The sequence below is a fragment of the Hirundo rustica genome, unplaced genomic scaffold (genome assembly GCF_015227805.2).
Source record: "Hirundo rustica isolate bHirRus1 unplaced genomic scaffold, bHirRus1.pri.v3 scaffold_189_arrow_ctg1, whole genome shotgun sequence".
Lineage (NCBI taxonomy): Eukaryota > Metazoa > Chordata > Aves > Passeriformes > Hirundinidae > Hirundo > Hirundo rustica.
Genome location: NW_026690259.1, coordinates 8,171 through 30,620, shown reverse-complemented (window position 1 = coordinate 30,620; position 22,450 = coordinate 8,171). Strand labels below are relative to the sequence as shown.

At 54.2% G+C, this 22,450-nt stretch overlaps 1 protein-coding gene across 1 annotated transcript in view; it reads right to left on the bottom strand.

Moving 5' to 3' along the window:
• The window catches only part of LOC120747746 (zinc finger protein 345-like), a 20,883-nt gene extending 9,343 nt beyond the window's left edge, over positions 1-11,540 (bottom strand). Inside the window, exons 1-3 of the mRNA XM_058424342.1 lie at positions 11,280-11,540; positions 7,132-7,214; positions 5,860-6,945 (exon numbers count right to left, since the gene is read on the bottom strand). Of these exons, the coding sequence (XP_058280325.1) occupies positions 5,860-6,945; positions 7,132-7,183 (1,138 nt within the window). The 5' untranslated portion in view covers positions 7,184-7,214; positions 11,280-11,540. The remainder of the gene's footprint in view (positions 1-5,859; positions 6,946-7,131; positions 7,215-11,279) is intronic.
• Between the last annotated feature and the right edge of the window lie 10,910 nt (positions 11,541-22,450).

The window sequence follows — 22,450 nt, the reverse complement described above, 5'->3', positions numbered from 1 at the left end:
TCGTGGCAATAGACTAATTTCTTTATCCCATTTTTGGTTTTCATCCTCTGCAGTCTGTTTCCCATGTTTTGAGAAAGAATCCAGAGAGGGCTGTCTTTTAAGTGAACTTCTAGTGATTCGATAAGGCATTTCTAGGGAGAAGTCGTTTCTCTGGGCAGTAGCTGTGGTTACCGAGGGCACGGAGCTCAGGGCAGGAAGGGCGGTGAGGGCAGGGCAAAGCGCCGAGGTTTGGTCCTCCAAGGGCGGAGCGTAGGCGGGGTTTGCTGCCGGGACCGGCAGAGGAGGGGGCAGTTCTGGGGGATACCAGAGGGGAGCGTGGGCAGCCTGCACGGGGCTGGTGGCGGCTGAGTCAGCGGCTCCCGGCAGAGACAAAGCAGCAGCAGCGGCAGCGCCCAGCGCAGCCGGCACGGGCAGGGCAGCCGGGGATCGGGCAGTGGGGGAAGCGATCGGAGATAGGACGGCTGGGACCGACGGGAACCCCCCGGCACGGTCGGGGCGGTGGTCTTAGACCGACGCGTCAGGAGGGACCCCCGGCACGGCCCCCAGGGCGGCCTGCAGACCAGGCAGCCGGGGCAGACGAATTCACCGGCGGGGGCCGGGATGGGGTGGTATGCGGGAACCGGCACAGCTGCCAGCGGGCTGCGAGCCCGCACTTGGGACGGGAACCGGGGCAGGCGGGGCTGAAGCGGGACCCGGGACAGGGGGCTCGGCCGCGAACGGCGGGAGTGCGAGAGGGAACGGAGGGGGCAAAGCCTGCAAAGGATCCCACTCTTTTTCCTTCTTTTCTTCTTGTTCCCTTCCCTTTTCTTTCCCCTTTTCTTTTCTTCTTTCATCTCGGGCGTTTCTGATACGTTAAAGATTTTTATTCTCCTAAAATCTCCTGTCCAACATGTGACATATTCTCTTTCTTCAGGATTAAACGGTTCTTTTGAATTTACAAATATATTTAGAGCCTGACAAATCCAGTTCTCAAAAGAGCCATATCTGGGCCAATAAACGTGGTCAGATCTTATTTCCTTCTCTGCCTATTCTATCATGCAAAATTGTATCATCTTTACCTTTTCCTTTTTTTTTTGTACAAGGGTTTTTATCCCAGTTAGCTAACATAATGCCGAGAGGGCTATCTTGAGGTATTTCTGTTGGTAATTTTTTACACCCTTTTTTCTTCCTTGTATCCAACTTACTGTTTTTCTGTCCCATTTTTCAAGATTTTATCTATTCATCCCCCACCTCTGTTTTTCACTTTCTCTTACAACCTAAAGACCACTTACTTCTATCGATGCACACTCTTAGGACATGAAGCCTGTCGCCAGAGAATCGTGGCTTTGTGTGGCCCCCCCTCGCCTTGGGTTTGGTCTCTGGGTTCCAGTATAGCTGGGCCTCTGAGGAGGGCCCAGAATCTTGTCGCCTCTGGTGCCGATCCACCCATGAGGCTAATTTGCGTGTCACTTACACTTCACTACTGCACCCCCCCTCCACACGCCCGGAGGAAAAGGGCTGAATCACGGGTCACACACACTTCGCCACAGCCCCCACCTGCCCGGGGAAACTGAGGCAGATTTTGTGTGTGACTCACTCCCACACAACAAAACAACAATAAGGTACCTTTTACTTTCAAATCACCTATTACAATTTTCGGTGTTACTGGCCAGTCCCGGTGCTCTTGGATATCCCCTCAATCTAGCTGTGTTGTCCAACCCTAGATGTTCTTGGGCATTTTTTTTCCCTCAATCTAGCTGCGTTGTCCAACTCCAGATGCTCTTGGGCATAACCTCAATCCGGCAGAACCCTGGGTGTTCTTGGGATATTTAGTCCCTCAACCCAGCAGGTTTCAGTCCTGGATGATCTTGGGGCAATAACCCCTCAATCCAGCAGACTTTTTTTTTTTTTTTTAAACTTCATAGGGGTCCCACCCCTTCTCTAAAACTCAGTCCCAGTTTCCCTGGGGGGGATTCTCTCACTCTTCTTATGACCCGCTTCGTCTCTTTACTGGCCGTTTTTCTCGCGAAAGAACGGAAACGCAGCATGGGAGACTCCGCACTCACTTAGCAGGTCTGGGATAACCAGCTGCCTCTCATTCACACACATTCATCCCCCCCTTAACCGCCCCTCCAAACCAATACTTACCTGTCCTTTGTCCTTGGGCCTTTGTCTTTGTGTACACTCTGGTCTTAGGGGCTAACTACCGCAGTTTTAGGGAATCTTTTCCCTTTTCTTTGTTTTATTGCCTCCTTTTGTCCATTGATCGTAACCTGCATCTGCCGGTCACAGCAGGGGAACACAGAGCGAGGCTGCCAACTGGGCAGGGCGCGCCGTCCTCACCCTGATTCCACTGAGGCACCAGCAGTGAGGTGTTTTAACCATCCTCTGCTACCATAATTGTGAAAAATGCTAATCACTTGTTTTTAAAATTTTGGAAGTTTAATAGTAAATGAGATGGTTATAAAAATAGAATTAGAGTACAAAATTGAACAATTAAAGTTAGGACAATACGAGACAATAAAAAACAAAGTTACAGACGTCTGGGTGCCTCCTCCGAGCAAAAGGCTTTGGAGAAGGACCCCTGTTAATAAAGGATTATCTCTTAAAAGCAATAGCCTGTTGAATATTCATACATTTCATACATGATGCATAAATTCCATTCAAACAAAGAATTGTCTCTGGTTAGTATCACTTTTTTTGCTTTAATCTCTATGGCGTCTTCCGGGCTGAGCAAGGCAGGAGAAGTTGGCTTCTTCTGATAAGGAAGTAGTAAATTCCTTTTTCTCTGAAAGATTTACATTTTCCTGTGGTTGGTACATAAAAACTACATTTTAACTACAAAACTACATTTACCATACTATCAAACTATTAATACAACATTACTAATCAATACAACATAATACATATAGTAAATATCTTGCATAGAGCCATAAAATATGCACTTTTCACAATTAACAACAGGTAAGTAGAACTTTGAAAACATTCAAGCCAAAGAATGGCTCTGCAAAAAAAACCCACCTGTATGCATTACCGAAATACTTCACTACAATATCAGCTTGTGTTGATCATATTTCAAGAGCTGGGTTAAATGTGATGTAATTGTGCCATCAACCCACTTGAATCCAACCTTTCTTTAATAACTGCCATCCCCAGAGGGGTCCGCAGAGGGGGAGGTTGGATCGGGGGCGCTCTGGGGACTCGGGGTTCGAGATGGCAGCGCCCTCCTGGCCGGGATCCGGGAGAGCCGAGTCCATCCCTGCGGCTTTCCAGGATATTCCCACCAAGGACAGGTCCCCGGGGGAGCCTCGGTGGGCCCTGGGCCAGGGGAGGACTGGGGAGGATTTTCCACGCTGGCACCGGCATGGTGGGAGCTGTTTCCAAGTGCCCAAGGGGGGCTGTGGCAGCCAAGCAGAGATTTCCCGATGCTCTGCCTCTTTTCTTGGCCTGATCCGTGGGATCCGATGGCGTGTGCCCGTCCCTGGAGCTGTAGCCGGTGTTTGGAATAAACGCTGAGGGCCGTGCGTGACGTGGCCACCCAGGTCCTTGTCACTCGGGCCGTTCCCTGCCCTGATGGATTCCCTGGAGTTGGGGGCTGTGTCCTGGTGTCGTGGGGCTCCCCAGCATGAAAATCCAGGAATGGTTTGGGTTGGAAGGGACCTTAAAGCCCACCCAGTGCCAGCCCTGCCGTGGCAGGGACACCTGCCACTGTCCCGGGGTGCTCCAAGCCCCGTCCAGCCGTGTCCAAAGGCAGCAGCCAGGCAGAAATGCGCTCGCCTGGCTGGGGCTGTGAGCTCCTCTGACACCAGCATGACGACAGATGCCATAGAATTCCATAGAATTCCATGTTTCCAAGGGAAACAGCCCTAGAGAGCCCCAGAATCCTGGAGGATTCCCTCTCCGGGGCAGGAGGGTGCTGAAACGCTGAGGAGCCCCCAGTTGCCCACTTTCCTGACTTTGAAGCCCCTTCCCAAGCTCCTGTCCCTGTCCTCAGTGAATTCTCCAGCCAGGAGGGGATTGCCCTGCTCCAGAGCAGCTATCCCGACAGGAATGCTGAGGGAGCTGCCTGGGCACCCCTGGGATGGGGCTGGGACCCCCAGAGACCCCAGCCCAGCATAATTGAGCCGCCCTAGATGCACCTGTAACCAGTGCCAAAGGCTGAAATTCCCCCAAAGCATCACAGAGTTGCTGGAACCCTTTTCCCACGGCTGATTTCTGCGGGTTTTCATCCTTTTTTGTTTGCACCTGCACGGCTCTGCCAGCCCTCGCCTTGCCAAAGAAATGCGATTCTCAAAAATGATAACTGAGAGTGACCAGGACCGAGTTAAAAAATAAAAGAAACAGGGCGAGATGGTTTATTTGGTGTCAATGATGTCACCTGCACAGCTCCCGCCATGGGCACCGTGCGGGTGGGTGAGAGGCTGGACATGAGGCCAAAGGTGCCCTGGGCTGAGCCCCAGCGTGGGCAGCGGCTGCGGGGGGATTCTGCCCCTGGGCCCCGCTCAGGTGAGAGCCCAGCTGCAGGATGGGAGCTGCTGGGGCGAGCCCAGAGGAACTGGAGCCCCTCTGGAGCCGGGCTGGGAGAGCTGGGAATGTTCCCCTGGAGAAGGGAAGGATGCAGGGAGAGCTCAGAGCCCCTTGCAGGGCGTGAAGGGGCTCCAGGAGAGCTGGAGAGGGACTGGGGACACCTGGAGCTGCTCCCAAAATCCCGGGGTGACCCCGGGCCCGAGCCCCGCCCCTTTTAGAACCCTCCGCCTCCTGACCAATCAGATCGCTCGGTTGTGTTCTGGTCACGCCCCCTGTCTGTTGGTTCACACCGTGGAACGCCGCTTGCTCCGCCCCTCAGGCTGTTCCTGGACGCCCATTGGCTGTCGTCAAGGGAGGCGGGGCTTACACAGGGTTTGGAAAGCGGCAGCGGCGGCACCGGCGGAACGGAGCGGGCGGAACCGCGTTCAGCTCCTCTCCTCTCCTCTCCTCTCCTCTCCTCTCCTCTCCTCTCCTCTCCTCTCCTCTCCTCTCCTCTCCTCTCCTCTCCTCTCCTCTCCCTTTCCTCTCCCTTTCCTCTCCCTTTCCTCTCCCTTTCCTCTCCCTTTCCTCTCCCTTTCCTCTCCCTTTCCTCTCCCTTTCCTCTCCCTCTCCTCTCCCTCTCCTCTCCCTCTCCTCTCCCTCTCCTCTCCCTCTCCTCTCCTCTCCTCTCCTCTCCTCTCCTCTCCTCTCCTCTCCTCTCCTCTCCTCTCCTCTCCTCTCTTTCCACCTGGCAATGATGGTTGCAGAGGCCCCACCAGAAACTCCGCTCCACAGAGACCACCTCCAGCCCATCCCCCAGGTAAGCAGGAATGGAGATGATCTCAGCCCCCCTTGTAAGGGAGGGTGACAGACATGACCTGGCCCCACATTATAACCACAGAAGTGGTTTACTATCAAATACATCCCACCCACCCAGCCATGCACAATCCCGACCCCACTGCTCCAAATTTGGATCCCACTTCTCCCAATCCCCTTCCAGCCCCATCTCAGCCTGGCAGCTGTGGAATTGAGTAAGTTTGGTGTGGGATTGAGTTTTTCTGAGGTGGGAACAAGCCATTCTGAGGTGGGATTGAGCCCTTTTGGGGTAAGGTTGAGTTGTTCTCAGTGGGATTTCAGTGGTTTTGAGGTGACAGATGGATCTCCCTTGGCTTCTGGAATGCAAAATAAGAGAGAGGAGAAAAAAAATTAGGGCCAAAAAAAAAGGATAAGCAGCAATGTGTCTTCCCGACATGGATCACAGGGAATGTGGGTGACCAGGGCTCTGCCCAACGTGGGTCCTCCAGTGGGGGATGCAGCTGGAGCAGTGCACGAAGCTCTTCCTGCACTGGGGGCACTCACAGGGCTTCCCTTAGCAGTGCCTCAGTTGGTGTTGGGTCATGTGAGACCTCTGTGAAAAGCTCTTCCCACACTGGGGACACTCGTAGGGCCTCTCCCCAGTGTGGATGCGCAGGTGGGTGGTGAGGGCAGATTTCCACTTGAAGCCCTTCCTGCAGTCAGGACAGCGGAAGGGCCTCTCCTCTCTGTGAATCCGCTGGTGCAGGAGGAGATGAGAGCTGGTGGGAAACCTCTTGCTGCATTTATCACACTCATAAGGCCTCTCCCCAGTGTGGGTCCTCTGGTGGCAGATCAGGTCCCAGCTCTGTATGAAGCTCTTCCCACATACATCACACTCGTGGGGCCTCTCCCCGGTGTGGATGCGCCTGTGGGTGATGAGGTTGGAGTTCCGCGTGAAGCCCTTCCCGCAGTCAGGGCAGTGGAAGGGCCTCTCCTCTATGTGTGTCTGCTGATGTTCAAGGAGCTTGGAGCTGGTCAGAAACCCCTCCCCACACTCGGAACACTTGTAGGGCCTCTCCCCAGTGTGGATCCTCTGGTGTATGGTCAGGTAACTACGGTGCCTGAAGCACTTCCCACATTCCCCACACTTGTATGGCCGTTCCCCAGTGTGGATCTTGTGGTGCTTGGTTAGGCTGGAGCTCTCTCTGAACCTCTTCCCACATTCCCCACACTCGTAAGGCCTCTCCCCAGTGTGGATCCTCTGGTGACTGATCAGGCTGGAGCTGTACCTGAAGCTCTTCCCACATTCCCCACACTCGTAGGGCCGTTCGTCTGTGTGAATCCTCTGGTGGCGAAGCAGGTCGCACCGCCAGCTGAAGCTCTTTGCACACTCAAAGCACTTGTGGGGCTTCTCCCCATCATGAAGCTGCTCATGGACCACCAGGTCTGAGCTCTGGCTCCATCTCTGGCCGCCTTCCTGGCACAGGGTGGCTCTTTCCTCCTCAGATCCTCGTGATCTGCTTTTGCAGTCTCTTCTCACCAGGGATCGCCAGGACTTTTCCTCCCCGCTGGATTCCTGCACCGTGGAGCTGCTCAAAACGGCCTCTTCCACGAGGATCTGCCGTGGGGATTTGTCCTCCCTGGTCTCCATGCTCAGCTCCTTGTCTGGGGGAGGAAGGACAAGGAGAGGATGGGATTTGCCTCCGTGCCAGAGGGAAGGGGAAGGAGATCCCCTCAGTGCGTCCCCGGCAGGACGGCGTCGGCTGCGGGGTTGTCCTGCAGCCGGGGGCCGTGCTGGGCTGGGAGATGGAGCAGGAGAGAGGGGGAAAGGGGCACTGACTTCCTCCTCACCTGCCTGGCTGTCCTGGGGCACCTTCCTCTTCCTCACAGCCTCCTCCTCCATCCTGCAAAGGTTTGGGAATTGGGAATCCTGTCTGGGGGGAGAACAAGGGATGAGCACGTTGAGTTTGAAGGTCTCTCTGCCCAAGACCATCTCTAGAAGTCACTGGGCATCTGGGGTCCATAAAAAACAGGCAATTGGGAGTGAGTGGATCTACACTGGGGGCAACTGGGAATCACTGGGAACATGCTGAGATGGACTGGGAGTATTTTAGAGGCAACTGGGATAATACTGCGATAACAGCTGGAACTTTGATGGGGGAAATTGGGATCATACAGGGATCACAGTGGGAACAGCTGGGTCCATGCTGGGAAGAACTGGGATCACACTGAGGGTGATGGGAATCATACCGGGATTGAGTGGGAGTGGCTGTGAGCAACTGGAATCATGCTGAGAGCAACTGGGATGAAGTGGGAGTGACTGGGAGCATCCAAGGGGTGACTGGGACATACTGGGAGAGACAGGGGGTCACTGGAATCATACTGGAGGCTACTGGGGTCATGCTGGCATTGACAGGGAACAACTGGGAATCACACTGGGAGCCACTGGCATTCACACTGGGAGTGACTGGAATTAGACTGCATGTGACTGGAATCATACTGGGAGTGACTGGAATAGTACTGGGAGAGACTGGGATCATACTGGAGTCAGACTGGGAGAGACTGGAAAGGTGCTGGCCATGATTGGAACCATACTGGGGGTGACTGGGTGCAATGGATCATACTGGGAGTGACTGAGATTTTAGCGTGACTCACTGGGATCATACTGGAAGTGACTGGAGCCATACTGGGAGTGACTACGGGTCCCACTGGGATCATCCTGGGAGCCACTGGGATTACAGTGGCTGTGACTGGATCCTCACTGGGGGTTACTGGGAGCTGCTGGGCCCATGGTGGCAGGAAACTGTGAACACACTGGGAGCAACTGGGATCAACTGGAAGGTACTGGAACCATGCTGAGGGGACTGAGATCACAACTGGGATCATACTGGGAGCGACTGGGAGAAACTGGGAAAGAATGGCATCATTCTCAGGTAACTAGAGCCTTACTGGGGCAACTGGGAGTGACTGAGAATGACTATGAGCATGCTGAGTGCAACTGGGATATACTGGGAGGGTCTGGAAACATGCAGGGGGGACTGGAACAACACTGGGAACAGACGGGATCATGCTGGGAATGACTGGGACCACACTACAGGAAACTGGGAGTGACTGGACCTACACTGGGGGCAACTGGGCATGACTGGGACCATGCTGAGAGGGACTGGGACTATTCCAGGGGAAACTGGGATCATACTGGGATCACAGTGGGAACAGCTGCGGCCATGCTGGGAAGAACTGGGATCACACTGAGGGTGATGGGAATCATACTGGGATTGACTGGGAGTGGCTGTGAGCAACTGGAATCATGCTGAGTGTGGAGTCCCTGCAGCCCCTTGCCATAATACCTAGGGCCTGGCCTTGGCAGGACAGATCATAGAGTCACCTGCCCAGCCTGAGACAGAGAACTTCCCAATGGGGCTCTGGACACGATGGTTTGCCTCAGTTTCTCCCCTCCCTGATTCCCCTGGCCCTTTGGTTTCTCCTTTCCTCTGTGTCTCCATTGGTTTGGGGTTCCCGGGGACTGGCCCCGTTTTCCCTACAGGACACTGACCTTTCCTGCCCTTTGCTCTGCCCCCGTGCCTCAAGGTCTTTGGCTGCTGAAGCTCACACTTGAGCTGGAGACCGGCACACGTGCTCCCCTTTCCAATCTGGATTCCCCTTGGGCTTCTGGAAATAAACCTGGCTGGAACTGATCCAGTGCAAAGGCCTTCTGGCCTCTCCTTGCTGAGCTGCCCACGTGGCGTGTGTGCATGTGTGAGCTTGACTGCTTCGCCTGAGCTTCCCCAAGCGGCCTTTCCACCGCAGAGGCTTATCGGCTCTGGGCTTCAGCTCCACTCCCAAAAACCACAACGCAACACGCTTTGGCCGAAAATTACCCAAATGGGCCTAAAATCTCCAGGACCTGGACTGAGACCCAGACCAAGATCAGCACCAGAACCGGCACCAGCACCAAGACTCAGACCGACACCGAATCCGAGACCGGCACCGACAGCGGCGCTGCTCTGGGACGGGCACCGAGACCAAGACTGGGACCAGAACTGACACCAGAACTGAGAGCGGCACCGCTGCAGGACCGGGACCAGGACCGGAACCAGTACACCGGAACTGAGACCGGCGCCACAGAGGCACCGGGACCGGGACTGAGACCAAGACCGTAACTGACACCAGAACTGGCACTGGGACCAAGACTGAGACCAAGACCGGCACCGGAACCAGCACCGAGACTGGCACCGCTCCGGGACTGGGACCCAGACTGAGATTGGCACTGGGAGCACTCCGGGACCAAGACTGACACCGCTACCGGCACTGGGACCTGGACTGCGCTGAGATCAAGACTGAGACCGGGACTGAAGCCAGCAAAGAAGGGCTCAAAAGTCACCAAAAACACCCCTCAAGAGACCAAAAAGTGGCAGAAAATGGCCCCCAAATGATCAAAAACTGACTAGAAATGTACCCAAAATTACAAAAAATGGTTCAAAATGACAGAAAATGGCCCCAAAAGTGACCAAAAATCCCCTTTAAATGTACCCAAAATGAGACAAAATTGCTTCAAATTACCCAATATGACAGAAAACACCACAAAAGTGGGCAAAAGTGGCCCAAAAGTGACCAAAAATTACTCAGAAGTGACAGGAAATGCCCCAAAATGCTGCAGGATGGAGGAGAGCCTGGAGGAACAGAGAATTCCAAAAATGCAAAACAATTGTCCAAAATTGCATCAAAAAAGCAAAATTGAAAATAAAAAATGAAAAGAGCATTAAAAGGGCTAAAAGAAAGGAAAACCTTGAAAATTCCTCCAAAAATGCCAATAATATTCCCCAAATTTCAAAAAATTCACCAAACCAAACAAAAAACATCCAGAGAATGAAAAAGAAAAACAAAACCCCAAAACAACAAAACACCACACACACAAACAAAACCCAAAAAACCCAACAAAAACCAACCAAACAAACCCTTGAAATGCCCAGAAATATATTAAACCCCGCCCTCCCCAAAATCCCCTAAATTCTGCCCAGAATTCCCAAAATCCCTGAAAACTCCCAGAATTTCCAACACTTGCTCTTGATCAAAGGCTGCAGCAGGTAGGACTTGCCAGTGCTGACACTGCTGATCACCAAGAACTTGAAGAGGAAATCTGGAAAAAAATTCTTACATTCGGATCCAAATTGCCAAGATTTCCTACATTTGGACCTAAAATTCCCCAAATTGCCCATGTTTGGATGCAAAATTCCCCCAAATCCTCTCTAGAGATCTCAAAATTCCCACACTTGGACCTGAAATTCCCCAGATTCCTGCATTTGCCTCAAAATTCAAAAAATTTCCCAATAGAAAACCCTAAATTTCCCCATTTAGACCCCAAGAATTCCCCATACAGAGCCCAAAATTCCAAAAAAATTCCCTTGAAGGATACCAGAATTCCCCTAAAGAGATGCTGAGATCCCGCAGACCCCCAATGACCCTTTATTGGCTCCCCCAGACCCCTATAGAGCCTCTAGAGCACCCCGAGACCACCCCAAATCCCCTATAGGGACTCCCAGAGCCCCTAGAGACCCCCCCAGATCCCCCACAGGGACACCCAGGCCCCCTGGACCCTCTATAGATCCCCCAGAGATCCCCTATAGCTCCCTCAGACCCTCTCTGGAGACCCCTAGACCCCCCCAAATCCCCCATAGGGACCCACAGACACCCCCAGACCTCCCCGGAACCGCTAGAGGCTCCCTCAGACCCCTATAGATCCCAATAGACCCCTCAAACCCACAAAGCCCCTAAAAAGACCCCCCGACCCCATTTAGGGACCCCCCCGAGCCCCTTTACGGACTCCTCTGGACCCTCTAGAGACCCCCCCCAGACCCCTAGAGAGCCCCTATAGCCCCCCATAAAGCCCTTAGGAACCACCAGACCGCCCTAAATCCCCTAGAGACCCCCAAATCCCCTAGAGAGACCCCCAGGTCCACTCAGACCCCTCAGGATCCCCGAGAGATCCCCCATTGCCCCACCGTAGGTCTCAGACACGCGGGAGCCCCGTCGGGGACCAGGAGCAAAGATGGCGGCACTCCGGGGAAGCAACTTCCGAGCAGTCTGCGCATGCGCCGGAGACAACGCGCCAGCAGATAGGCGGGGCTCAAGGGAGAAGAGAGCTGCGGCCAATGAAAGGGCAGGGAAGGAATGAAATGAGGCGGGCTCAGGGAAAGCGCAGGGCCTGGCAGGGGAAAGGGGCGGGGTCAAGGAAAGGGCGGGAAGGAGGAGGAGAGTGGGCGTGGCCAAGGGGACGCGCCCTCCTACAAGGGCTCGCTTTGCCCTAAAATCACCCAAAAGGGTCTGAAATCTCCGGCACCGAGACCGAGATCAGCACCAGAACCGACACCAGCACCAAGACTGAGACCGACACCGGAACCGAGACCGGCACCGCTCTGGCACCGAGACCGAGACCAAACCCGGCACCAGAACCGGTGCAGGGACCAAGACTGACACCAAGAGCGACACTGGGACCGGCACCGGGAATGCTTTGGAACCGGCACCGGCGGCGGGAGCGCTCCAGGACTGCTCCAGGACTGCGGCCAGAACCGAGACCGGGAGCACCCCAGGACTGAGACCAAGAGCGGCACCGGAAACCAGCACCGAGACTGGAACTGCTCCGGGACCGAGACTGAGATTGGCACTGGGAGCACTCCGGGACCAAGACCGGCACCGGCTCCGGTACCGGGAACGCTCCGAGACCGAGTCCGAGACCGAGACTGAGACCAGGAGTGGAACGGGAACCGGCACCGGCACCAAGAATGGCACCGCTCCGGGATCGAGATCGACACCGGGACCGGAATCAGCACCGGGAGCGCTCCGGGACTGAGACTTGAGACTGGAGGCGGCACCGGGACGGGGATCGGACCCCGAATCGCTCCGGGATTGGCTCCAGGATCGCTCCGGGACCGCCGCGTTCGCTCCGGGCAGTTTTGGCCGCACACCCGGGCGGGACTGGGAGGGAGCCCTGGGCCGGGCGGGACCGCCTCGGTTCGCGTCGTTCCGCTGCAGCCATCCCGCTCCATATGATCCCAGTTTGTATGATCCCAGTCTCGATGGTTCTGATCCATGCGCTGCCAGCCTGTGAAATCCCAGTCCGTGTGATCCCAGTGTGTACAATCCCAGCCTACAAGGTGCCAGTCCGCATGATCCCAGTCTGTCTGGTCCTGCATGGCACACACTCCAGGGGTGCCAGTCTCGGTGCCAGGCCCGGGTTCAGTCCCGGCCTCAGTCTCGGTCTCGGATCAGTGCCGGTCCCAGTGTCGGTACCACTGCCTGTCTTGGTCCCGGAGTGCTCTCAGTGCCAATCTCATTCTCGGTCCCAGTACCAGAGCGGTGCCAGTCTTGGATCCGGTGTTGGTCTGAGTCTCGGTGTTGGAGCGGGTTCTGGTGCTGATTATGGTCTCAATCTCAGTCTCAGTCTCGATTAGGGAGATTTTTAGGCCAGTTTAGGTGATTTTAGGCAAAACGGGGGACTATTAGTATGGATTTTAGGAACCTTTGGATGATTTTTGGCCAAATCTGGTGGGTTTTAGTCTGATTCAGCTGATTTTTGGACAACCAGGGCAGTTTTAGGGTGAATTTTAGATCATTTTAAATGAATTGAGGCCTATTTGGTTGGGGTTTAGACACATTTGGGTGATTTTAGGACAAATCTGGTGGGTTTTACAGGGGACTTTGGGTCCCTTTGGGTGATTTTAAGCCAAACCAGGTATTTTCAGGGTGGATTTTATGCCCTTGGGTGAGATTTAAGGTTTATTTGAGGGCATTTTTGCATGGGTTTTCAACCAGTTTGGGCAGTTTTATGGCTCCTTGGTTGGATTTTAGACCCCTTTGGATGATTTTACCACTATTTGGCTGACTTAAGGCCAAATCATGGATTTAGGGTGGTTTTTAGGTCCTTCTGTGTAATGGAAATCTACTTTGTGGGGATTGCAAGCCTCTTTGGGTGATTTGAAGCCAAATCTGGTTGGGTTTAGGGTGGATTTTCAGTCCCTCTGAGCAATTTTAGTCCCTTTTGTGATTCTAGACCAAACCAGGCCCTTTTAGGACCGTGTGTCGCCTTGGCCGCACTTTTTACCCCTCAGAATTCCTGCTCTGTCCCTCACCCCGCCCCTTTCCCCTCACAGTTCCCGCCCTTTCCTTGACCCCGCCCCTTTCCCCTCACAGTTCCCGCCCTTTCCTTGACCCCGCCGTCGCCGTTCGGGGTTCAGAACGGGGCAGGAGGAGATGGGGGAGGAAGAGGCGGAGTGGCAGCAGGAGGAGAACAGGAGAGGAGGAATTGGTCGGCTCCAGCGCTGCCTGAACCCACAGCGCCCTTGGGAGTATCGTCCGCCATGCTGCAGGTGCCCAGGGAGGGGGAGCTCTCCCCAAATATCCCGTGGCAGGGTCCCTGGGTTTGGGGTTTTAGGGGGTGGATGTTTGGAGATTGCAGGACTCCAAATCTGAGCCGCATATGCCCCTCGGGGGGACATCAGGGGCTCCCCAGGATGTGTTTTTGGGGGATCCCAGTGGCAGCAGAGCCCCGGTGGGGGCCGGGGGGATGCGGGTCCCCCCGCGGTGGGGGTTGGGCTTCCCGGGCCGGGCCCTCCGAGCTCTGCCGGGGCCGCGTGGGGAACGAGTGGGACCGGCGGGGGGACACCGGGTTTGGGGAGCCCCGGGAAAGCTGCAGCTTCCATGAGTGGGACCCTGGAGAAAGGAGAGCCCCAGAAGTGCAAAGTGGAGACCCCGAGAGAGGTGGACGCCTGGAATTGGTGGGACGCTGGCAGGGGCTGCTGGGGCTGGAGGGGTGGGATGGCCGGGAAAGGGGTTTGGGGGTCTTGGTGCTGGAAGTGGCTGCTCCCAGTATGAGCCCAGTTACCCTCATCGTGTGGTTCTGGTTTCCTCAGCGCTCTCAGAATGAGCCTGGTCATTCCCAGTATGGGCCTGGTCACTTCCCCTTACTCCTTTTCTGCTCCTTGTTGCTCCCAGTATGAGCCCAGTCACTCCCAGTCATTCCTGTTTATGCCATTTGCCCCCAGCACGATCCCAGTTTCTCCCACTTCCGTTCAGTGTGTTCCCAGTTCTCCCAGTTGCCCCGAGCATACTCTCAGTATGATCCTAGTCTCTCCCAGCAGGGCCCCAGTCACTCCCACTTGCTCCCAGTGTCCCCAGCATGGTCCCAGTTCCCCCCAGCACATAGCCAGTCTCTCCCAGTTTGGTCCCAGTCACCACACCTATGGGTCTGAGACTTTCCCAGTATATCCCAATGTCCCTGGACATTCTCATAGTCATTCCCAGGCATTCCCAGTTACCTCAGTGTCATTCACTTGTCCCCAGTTTTATCCCAGTTGCTCCCAGTTCCTCCCCGTGGAGCCACTTGGCTGTCAGCATGGGCCTGGTATCTCCCAGTAACCCCCAGTCAGGGTCCATTGACACCCACTCTAATCCCAGTATGATTGTAGTCACTCCCAGTGTGATGCCAGTCACTTGCAACCTAATTCCAGTCACTCCCAGTGCGATGCCAGTGGCTCCCAGTGTGATTCCCAGTTGTTCCCTGACAATGCCAGCATGACCCCAGTAGCCTCCAGTATGATCCCAGTGACCCCCTGTCTCTCCCAGTATGTCCCAGTCACCCCTTGAATGCTCCCAGTTACTCCCACCTCATCCCAGTTGCTCTCATCATGATTCCAGTTGCTCACAGCCATTCCCAGTCAATCCCAGTATGATTCTGTTGGGGTTTAAGTCTCCTGTGGAATTTTTTCACCCCTCCCAAGTTGCTAGGAGACTAAGTGCTGAGTGCTTAACCTGGACAAAAGAACTGATAACTTAGTTTTGGGGGAGGGAAAAAAGCTCCCGGAGAGAGCGGAGGGTGGGGGGATCTCGCGGTTTTTTTCTCTTCTTTCTTCCGGGGGGGAGCACCGATCGGGCCACGGCTGGCTGCTGGAGTCCACGGTTAACGAAGGAGTCTGGTCCTGGGAATTCTACCATCTGTTGGAGTATCCAGGAATTCGGAGTTTCTTCGCTGTCCTGCAGGATTTTGGGTGAGACCGGGTCCCACCGCTGCGGCTTCTCCAGCACTGCCACCTCTGCCTGCCGAGGACACCCCGTGCCTGCGGAGGACAGTCCACCGCACCCGGCTTCCAGCCATCAGCGCCGGAGCTTCCACCGTTTGCCCTCGGGGTTCTTGGTTCTGTTCTACTATTGTTATAATTGCTGTTGGTTTTTTTTTGTCTGTCCTGTTATATTTACTAGTAAAGGACTGTTATTCCTTTTCCCCATAGCTCTGACTGAAAAGTTTTATTCTTAATCTTCCGAATTATAATAACACGGAGGGAAGGATTCAAATTCCTCATTTCCTAGAGAGGCCTGCCTCTCCTTAGCAGATACCTGTCTTTTCAAAAACCAAGACAGAATTTGGTGCCCAACGTGGGGCATTGAGAGAAAAAGGAATAACAGTTCTTAAGTGCCTACATTGCTGTGCACTGGATATCATGTGGTCTGGCTTAACCTGGTTTGGGTGGCATGTGGGTGTGGCCGTATTTCTCCCATTTGCAGGCCCTTTTCTAAACATGGGCCCTGTAACTAAGGTTACTGTGGCTGTCATCAATCTTGCTATATGGGTTAACGAAGTGAGGAAATCGTGGATTTTTAATTTCCTCTGGAAGGCAGGCACATGGATTCAGGGCTATCATACACTAACTGTGTGTTTCTGGAGTTACTTTAACAACGGTACCTACTGTGAAGAAATGACACCGGGGGAAATTTTTTCACAACCCTTCACCCAGCTCTTTGGGCCTACCCCACCAGTCTTTGAAGGGTTCAAATCTCTGAATGTTAATGACATCATACAGTGGCTGGTGTTGCTGGTATGCCTGTTCTGTTTAGCATTTAGAGATAAGGGGAGACTGACCTGGATAACCACCCTGATACCTACCCTAGAGAATAAGGATGCTGCCCCACAGCCTGAGCCCGTCCCACAGCCTGACCCTGCCCCACAGCCTGAGCCTGTCCCACAGCCTGACCCTGCCCCACAACCTGACCCTGCCCCACAGCCTGACCCTGCCCCACAGCCTGAGCCCGTCCCACAGCCTGACCCTGCCCCACAGCCTGAGCCCGTCCCACAGCCTGACCCTGCCCCACAGCCTGACCCTGCCCCACAGCCTGAGCCTGTCCCACAGCCTGCCTCAGGAATAAAACACCCAGATTGGGTGAAGAAGATAGGTGAGATGCTAAGGGAGTACCTTTCCCCTGTAGTAGCCTCATTAGCCCCAGCTGGTGGGAAACCCTCCCCCTGCCCCGACAAAGGAGAGTCTGATGGTGCAGCAGCAGAACCCACAGACGTTACAACCGTCCAGGTTCCAGCTGAACCACAGGGGCAGCCACAGCCAGCAGCAGTGGCCCCTGTGGAAACAAAGAAGTATAAGGTGAAATCAGAGCACCCAGGCAACAAGGATAAAAAAGGAGGGCCCTCACAACCCGGGGAGGAGTCAGAGGTTGAGATCATCACTGAGTCCCTGACATATGAAAGTCTCCGTAATCTGCAGAAAGATCTTGCACGGCGGGGACGTGAGGCTTATACAGCCTGGTTACTTCGGGTCTGGGACCTTATAGGTACAGGCGTGCAGCTAGATAGTAGTGAGGCAAGGAATTTGGGACCCTTGACTCAGGACTCAGGTGTGAATCAGGTATTCGTAAGGGAGCCGGGGCCCCTTTCCCTTTGGGAGCGGCTTTTAATGAGTGTACGGGAGAGGTTTGTCCACAGAGACAGAATGCAGGAGCACCATCATAGAATGCGCTGGAAGACCCTTGAGGAAGGGATCCAACAGCTGAGAGAAGTGGCAGTATTGGAGGTACTCTTTGGGAGGGGTGGACAGCATGATAATGACCCCGACAAAGTCAGGTGCACAGGGCAAATGCTGTGGAATCTGGCAACTCTAGGACCATCTCAATACGCCACATACATTGCAACAATTCATCCTGATAACAACCGAGAGACAGTGGGTTCTGTAGCCAACAAGCTTAGAAATTATGAGAGTATCATCAATGGCCCAATGCAGGCTCAGGTCTCTGCCGTGGCTAAGGAACTCAGAGAGGAGATAAGGGAGAAGATGGAGGAGGTGACAGAGAAGATGGAGGAGATGATGAGGAGGAACAGTTCCCATGTAGCACCGGTGCGAGTTACAGGCCCCAGAGTCAGAGGTCAACAGCCCCCAGCTAGAGAGAGAGGGTACACCCCACGAGCTGACCTGTGGTACTTTCTGCGTGACCATGGGGAAGACATGGGAAGGTGGGATGGAAAACCCACTTCTGCCCTGGCAGCACGGCTGCGTGAGCTCAAGGAGAGAAACACTAACCGAGGGGGTTCCACTAAGATGAAGGTAGCCTCGACATCGCACGACCAGGCTGCCAGGTATTATAGAAGTGAGGATGATATGTCAGATCCCCGTGAAGGAACCTCTACCATGTATGCTCAGGAGGGGAATAATGACCGGTGCTAGAGGGGCCCTGCCTCTAGCCAGGGAGAGGCACGGGAAAACCGGGTCTATTGGATGGTGTGGATCCGATGGCCTGGCACATCAGAGCCACAGAAATATGAAGCTTTAGTTGATACTGGTTCTCAGTGTACCCTGATACCATCGGAATATGTGGGGACAGAACCTATTTCCATTGCTGGGGTGACGGGGGGATCACAGGAACTGACTCTGCTGGAAGCCGAGGTGAGCCTGACCGGGAAGGAGTGGCAGAAACATCCAATTGTGACTGGCTCAGGGGCCCCGTGTATTTTGGGCATAGACTTCCTCCGGAATGGGTATTACAAAGACTCTAAGGGATTCAGGTGGGCTTTTGGAATAGCAGCTGTGGAGGCAGAGGGCATTAAGAAATTGAATAGCTTGCCTGGACTGTCAGAGAACCCATCTGCAGTAGGACTTCTAAAGGTAGAAGAGCAACGAGTTCCGGTTGCCACCTCGACGGTGCACCGCCGACAGTATCGGACAAATCGAGATGCCGTGATCCCCATCCACAAGATGATTCGGGAGCTGGAGAGCCAAGGGGTGGTCAGCAAAACCCACTCACCCTTCAACAGCCCCATCTGGCCTGTGCGCAAGCCTGACGGAGAATGGAGATTGACTGTGGACTACCGTGCCTTGAACGAAGTGACTCCACCATTGAGCGCTGCTGTGCCGGACATGCTGGAACTCCAGTACGAGCTGGAGTCCAAGGCAGCAAAATGGTACGCCACAATTGACATTGCTAATGCCTTTTTCTCCATTCCTCTGGCTGCAGAATGCAGGCCTCAGTTTGCTTTCACCTGGAGGGGCGTGCAGTACACCTGGAACCGACTGCCCCAGGGGTGGAAACACAGCCCCACCATCTGCCATGGACTGATCCAGACTGCACTGGAAAAGGGTGAGGCTCCGGAGCACCTACAGTATATCGATGACATCATTGTGTGGGGGAACACGGCAATGGAAGTGTTTGAGAAAGGAGAGAAGATCATCCACATTCTCCTGAAAGCTGGTTTTGCCATCAAGCAGAGCAAGGTCAAGGGACCTGCCCGAGAGATCCAGTTCCTGGGAGTAAAGTGGCAAGATGGACGGCGGCAGATTCCCACTGAGGTCATCAATAAGATCACTGCAATGTCCCCACCAACCAGCAAAAAGGAGACACAAGCTTTCCTAGGCGCTATAGGATTCTGGAGGATGCACATTCCTGAGTACAGCCAGATTGTGAGCCCTCTCTACCTGGTCACCCGCAAGAAGAACGATTTCCACTGGGGCCCTGAACAGCAACAAGCCTTTGCCCAGATCAAGCAGGAGATCGCTCATGCAGTAGCCCTTGGCCCAGTGAGGACGGGACCAGATGTGAAGAACGTGCTCTACTCAGCAGCCGGGAACAATGGCCTGTCCTGGAGCCTTTGGCAGAAGGTGCCTGGGGAGACTTGAGGCCGACCACTGGGATTCTGGAGCCGAAGCTACAGAGGGTCCGAAGCCAACTACAATCCAACAGAGAAGGAAATCTTGGCCGCCTATGAAGGAGTTCAAGCTGCCTCAGAGGTGATTGGCACAGAAGCACAACTCCTCCTGGCACCCCGACTACCGGTGCTGGGGTGGATGTTTAAAGGAAAGGTTCCCTCCACCCATCATGCCACCGACGCCACGTGGAGCAAATGGATTGTCCTCATCACTCAGCGCGCCCGCATTGGAAACCCAAATCGCCCTGGGATTTTGGAGATAATTACCAACTGGCCGGAAGGTGAAAACTTTGGTCTCATGGATGAAGAGGAGCAGGAACAAGTGACACGTGCTGAAGAAGCTCCACCATACAACCGACTGCCAGCAGAAGAAACATGCTATGCTCTTTTCACTGACGGTTCCTGCCGTGTCGTAGGGATGAACCGGAAGTGGAAAGCAGCTGTATGGAGCCCCACACGACAGGTTGCACAAGCCACTGAAGGAGAAGGTGGGTCAAGCCAACTTGCTGAACTCAAAGCTGTTCAACTGGCCCTGGACATTGCTGAAAGAGAGAAGTGGCCAAAGCTCTACCTCTACACTGATTCGTGGATGGTGGCCAATGCTCTGTGGGGCTGGCTGGACAGGTGGAAAAAGGCCAACTGGCAGCGTAGGGGAAAGCCAATCTGAGCTGCAGATGAGTAGAAGGACATTGCCACTCGGGTAGAGAAGCTACCTGTCAAAGTCCGCCATGTAAATGCCCATGTCCCCAAGAGTCGGGCTAATGAGGAGCACCAAAACAACGAGCAGGTAGATCAAGCTGCCAAGATAGAGGTGTCAAAGATAGACTTAGACTGGCAACACAAGGGAGAGTTGTTCCTAGCTCGATGGGCCCATGATGCCTCAGGTCACCAGGGCAGAGATGCCACCTATAAGTGGGCACAAGACCGAGGGGTGGATCTAACCATGGACAGTATTTCTCAGGTTATCCATGACTGTGAGATGTGTGCTGCCATCAAGCAGGCCAAGCGGGTGAAGCCCCTGTGGTATGGCGGGCGATGGTCCAAGTATAAGTACGGGGAAGCCTGGCAGATTGACTACATCACCCTTCCCCAAACCCGCCAAGGCAAGCGCTACGTGCTGACCATGGTGGAAGCCACCACTGGATGGTTGGAGACCTACCCTGTGCCCCATGCTACTGCCCGGAACACCATCCTGGGCCTTGAAAAGCAAATCCTGTGGAGACATGGTACCCCTGAGAGGATTGAGTCAGACAACGGGACTCATTTCAAGAACAGCCTTATTAACACCTGGGCTAGGGAACATGGCATTGAGTGGGTGTACCATATTCCTTATCATGCGCCAGCAGCCGGGAAGGTTGAACGATGCAATGGCCTGCTTAAAACCACTTTGAAGGCACTGGGTGCGGGGACTTTTAAGAACTGGGAGAATAATTTAGCAAAGGCCACCTGGTTAGTGAACACTCGAGGTTCCACCAACCGAGCAGGCCCCGCCCAATCTGAGCCCCTGGGAACAAGAGATGGAGATAAAGTTCCCGTAGTACACATGAGAGGAATGCTGGGAAAAACTCTTTGGATTAATTCTGCCTCCAGCAAAGACAATCCCGCTCCTGGGGTTGTTTTTGCTCAGGGACCTGGCTGCACATGGTGGGTGATGCAAAAGTATGGAGGGACCCGCTGCATACCTCAAGGGGACCTTGTTTTTCGGTGAACACTGTGACTGTGCCTGTATTTATATTCACATGTATATATATGTATATTATTTAAAGATTTAAATTCAATATAATATGTTGGTGTGGGAAAAAATTCGGGGTGGATAATGTTGGGGTTTGAGTCTCCTGTAGAATTTTTCCCCCCCTCCCAAGTTGCTAGGAGACTAAGTGCTGAGTGCTTAACGTGGACAAAAGAACTTAGTTTTGGGGGAGGGAAAAAAGCTCCCGGAGAGAGCGGAGGGTGGGGGGATCTCGCGGCTTTTCTTTTTCTTCTTCCGGGGGGGAGCACCGATCGGGCCACGGCTGCTGGGTCCACAGTTAACGAAGGAGTCTGGTCCTGGGAATTCTATCATCTGTTGGAGTATCCAGGAATTCGGAGTTTCCTCGCTGTCCTGCTGGATTTTGGGTGAGCCCGGGTCCCGCCGCTGCGGCTTCTCCGGCACTGCCACCTCTGCCTGCCGAGGACACTCCCTGCCTGCGGAGGACAGTCCACCGCACCCGGCTTCCAGCCATCAGCGCCGGAGCGTCCACCGTGTGCCCTCGGAGTTCTTGGTTCTGTTCTACTATTGTTATAATTGCTGTTGGTTTTTTGTCTGTCCTGTTATATTTACTAGTAAAGGACTGTTATTCCTTTTCCCCATAGCTCTGACTGAAAAGTTTTATTTTTAATCTTCCAAATTATAATAACACGGAGGGAAGGATTCAAATTCCTCATTTCCTAGAGAGGCCTGCCTCTCCTTAGCAAACACCTGTCTTTTCAAAACCATAACAGATGGGGTTTCTGACCAGCTCCCAGCTCCTTGAACATCAGCAGACACACACAGAGGAGAGGCCCTTCCGCTGCCCCGACTGCGGGAAGGGCTTCACGCGGAACTCCAACCTCATCAGCCACATGCGCATCCACACCGGGGAGAGGCCCCACGAGTGTGATGTATGTGGGATGAGCTTCATACAGAGCTGCAACCTGATCTGCCACCAGAGGACCCACACTGGGGAGAGGCCTTATGAGTGTGATAAATGCAGCAAGAGGTTCTGCACGAGCTCCCATCTCCTCCTGCACCAGCGGATTCACACAGAGGAGAGGCCCTTCCGCTGCCCTGACTGCAGGAAGGGCTTCACTCAGAACTCCACCCTCGTCAGACACCAGCGCATCCACACTGGGGAGAGGCCCCACGAGTGTCCCCAGTGTGGGAAGAGCTTTTCACGGAGGTCTCACATGACCAGACACCAACTGAGGCACAAGTAAGGGAAGCCCTGTGAGTGCCCCCAGTGCAGGAAGAGCTTCGTGCTCTGCTCCAACTCCAGCCCCACTGGAGGTCCCACGTTGGGCAGAGCCCTGGTGTCACGGTCCCTCGTACAAGCGGGAGTTGTGATGGTTCATTTACTGATCTCAGAGTGCAAAACACAACACAGAGGGGATTTCAGTATTAATCAAAACAAATGCACCTTTTATTGATTGACCACAGCAAATGCAATAGAGGGATTAAGA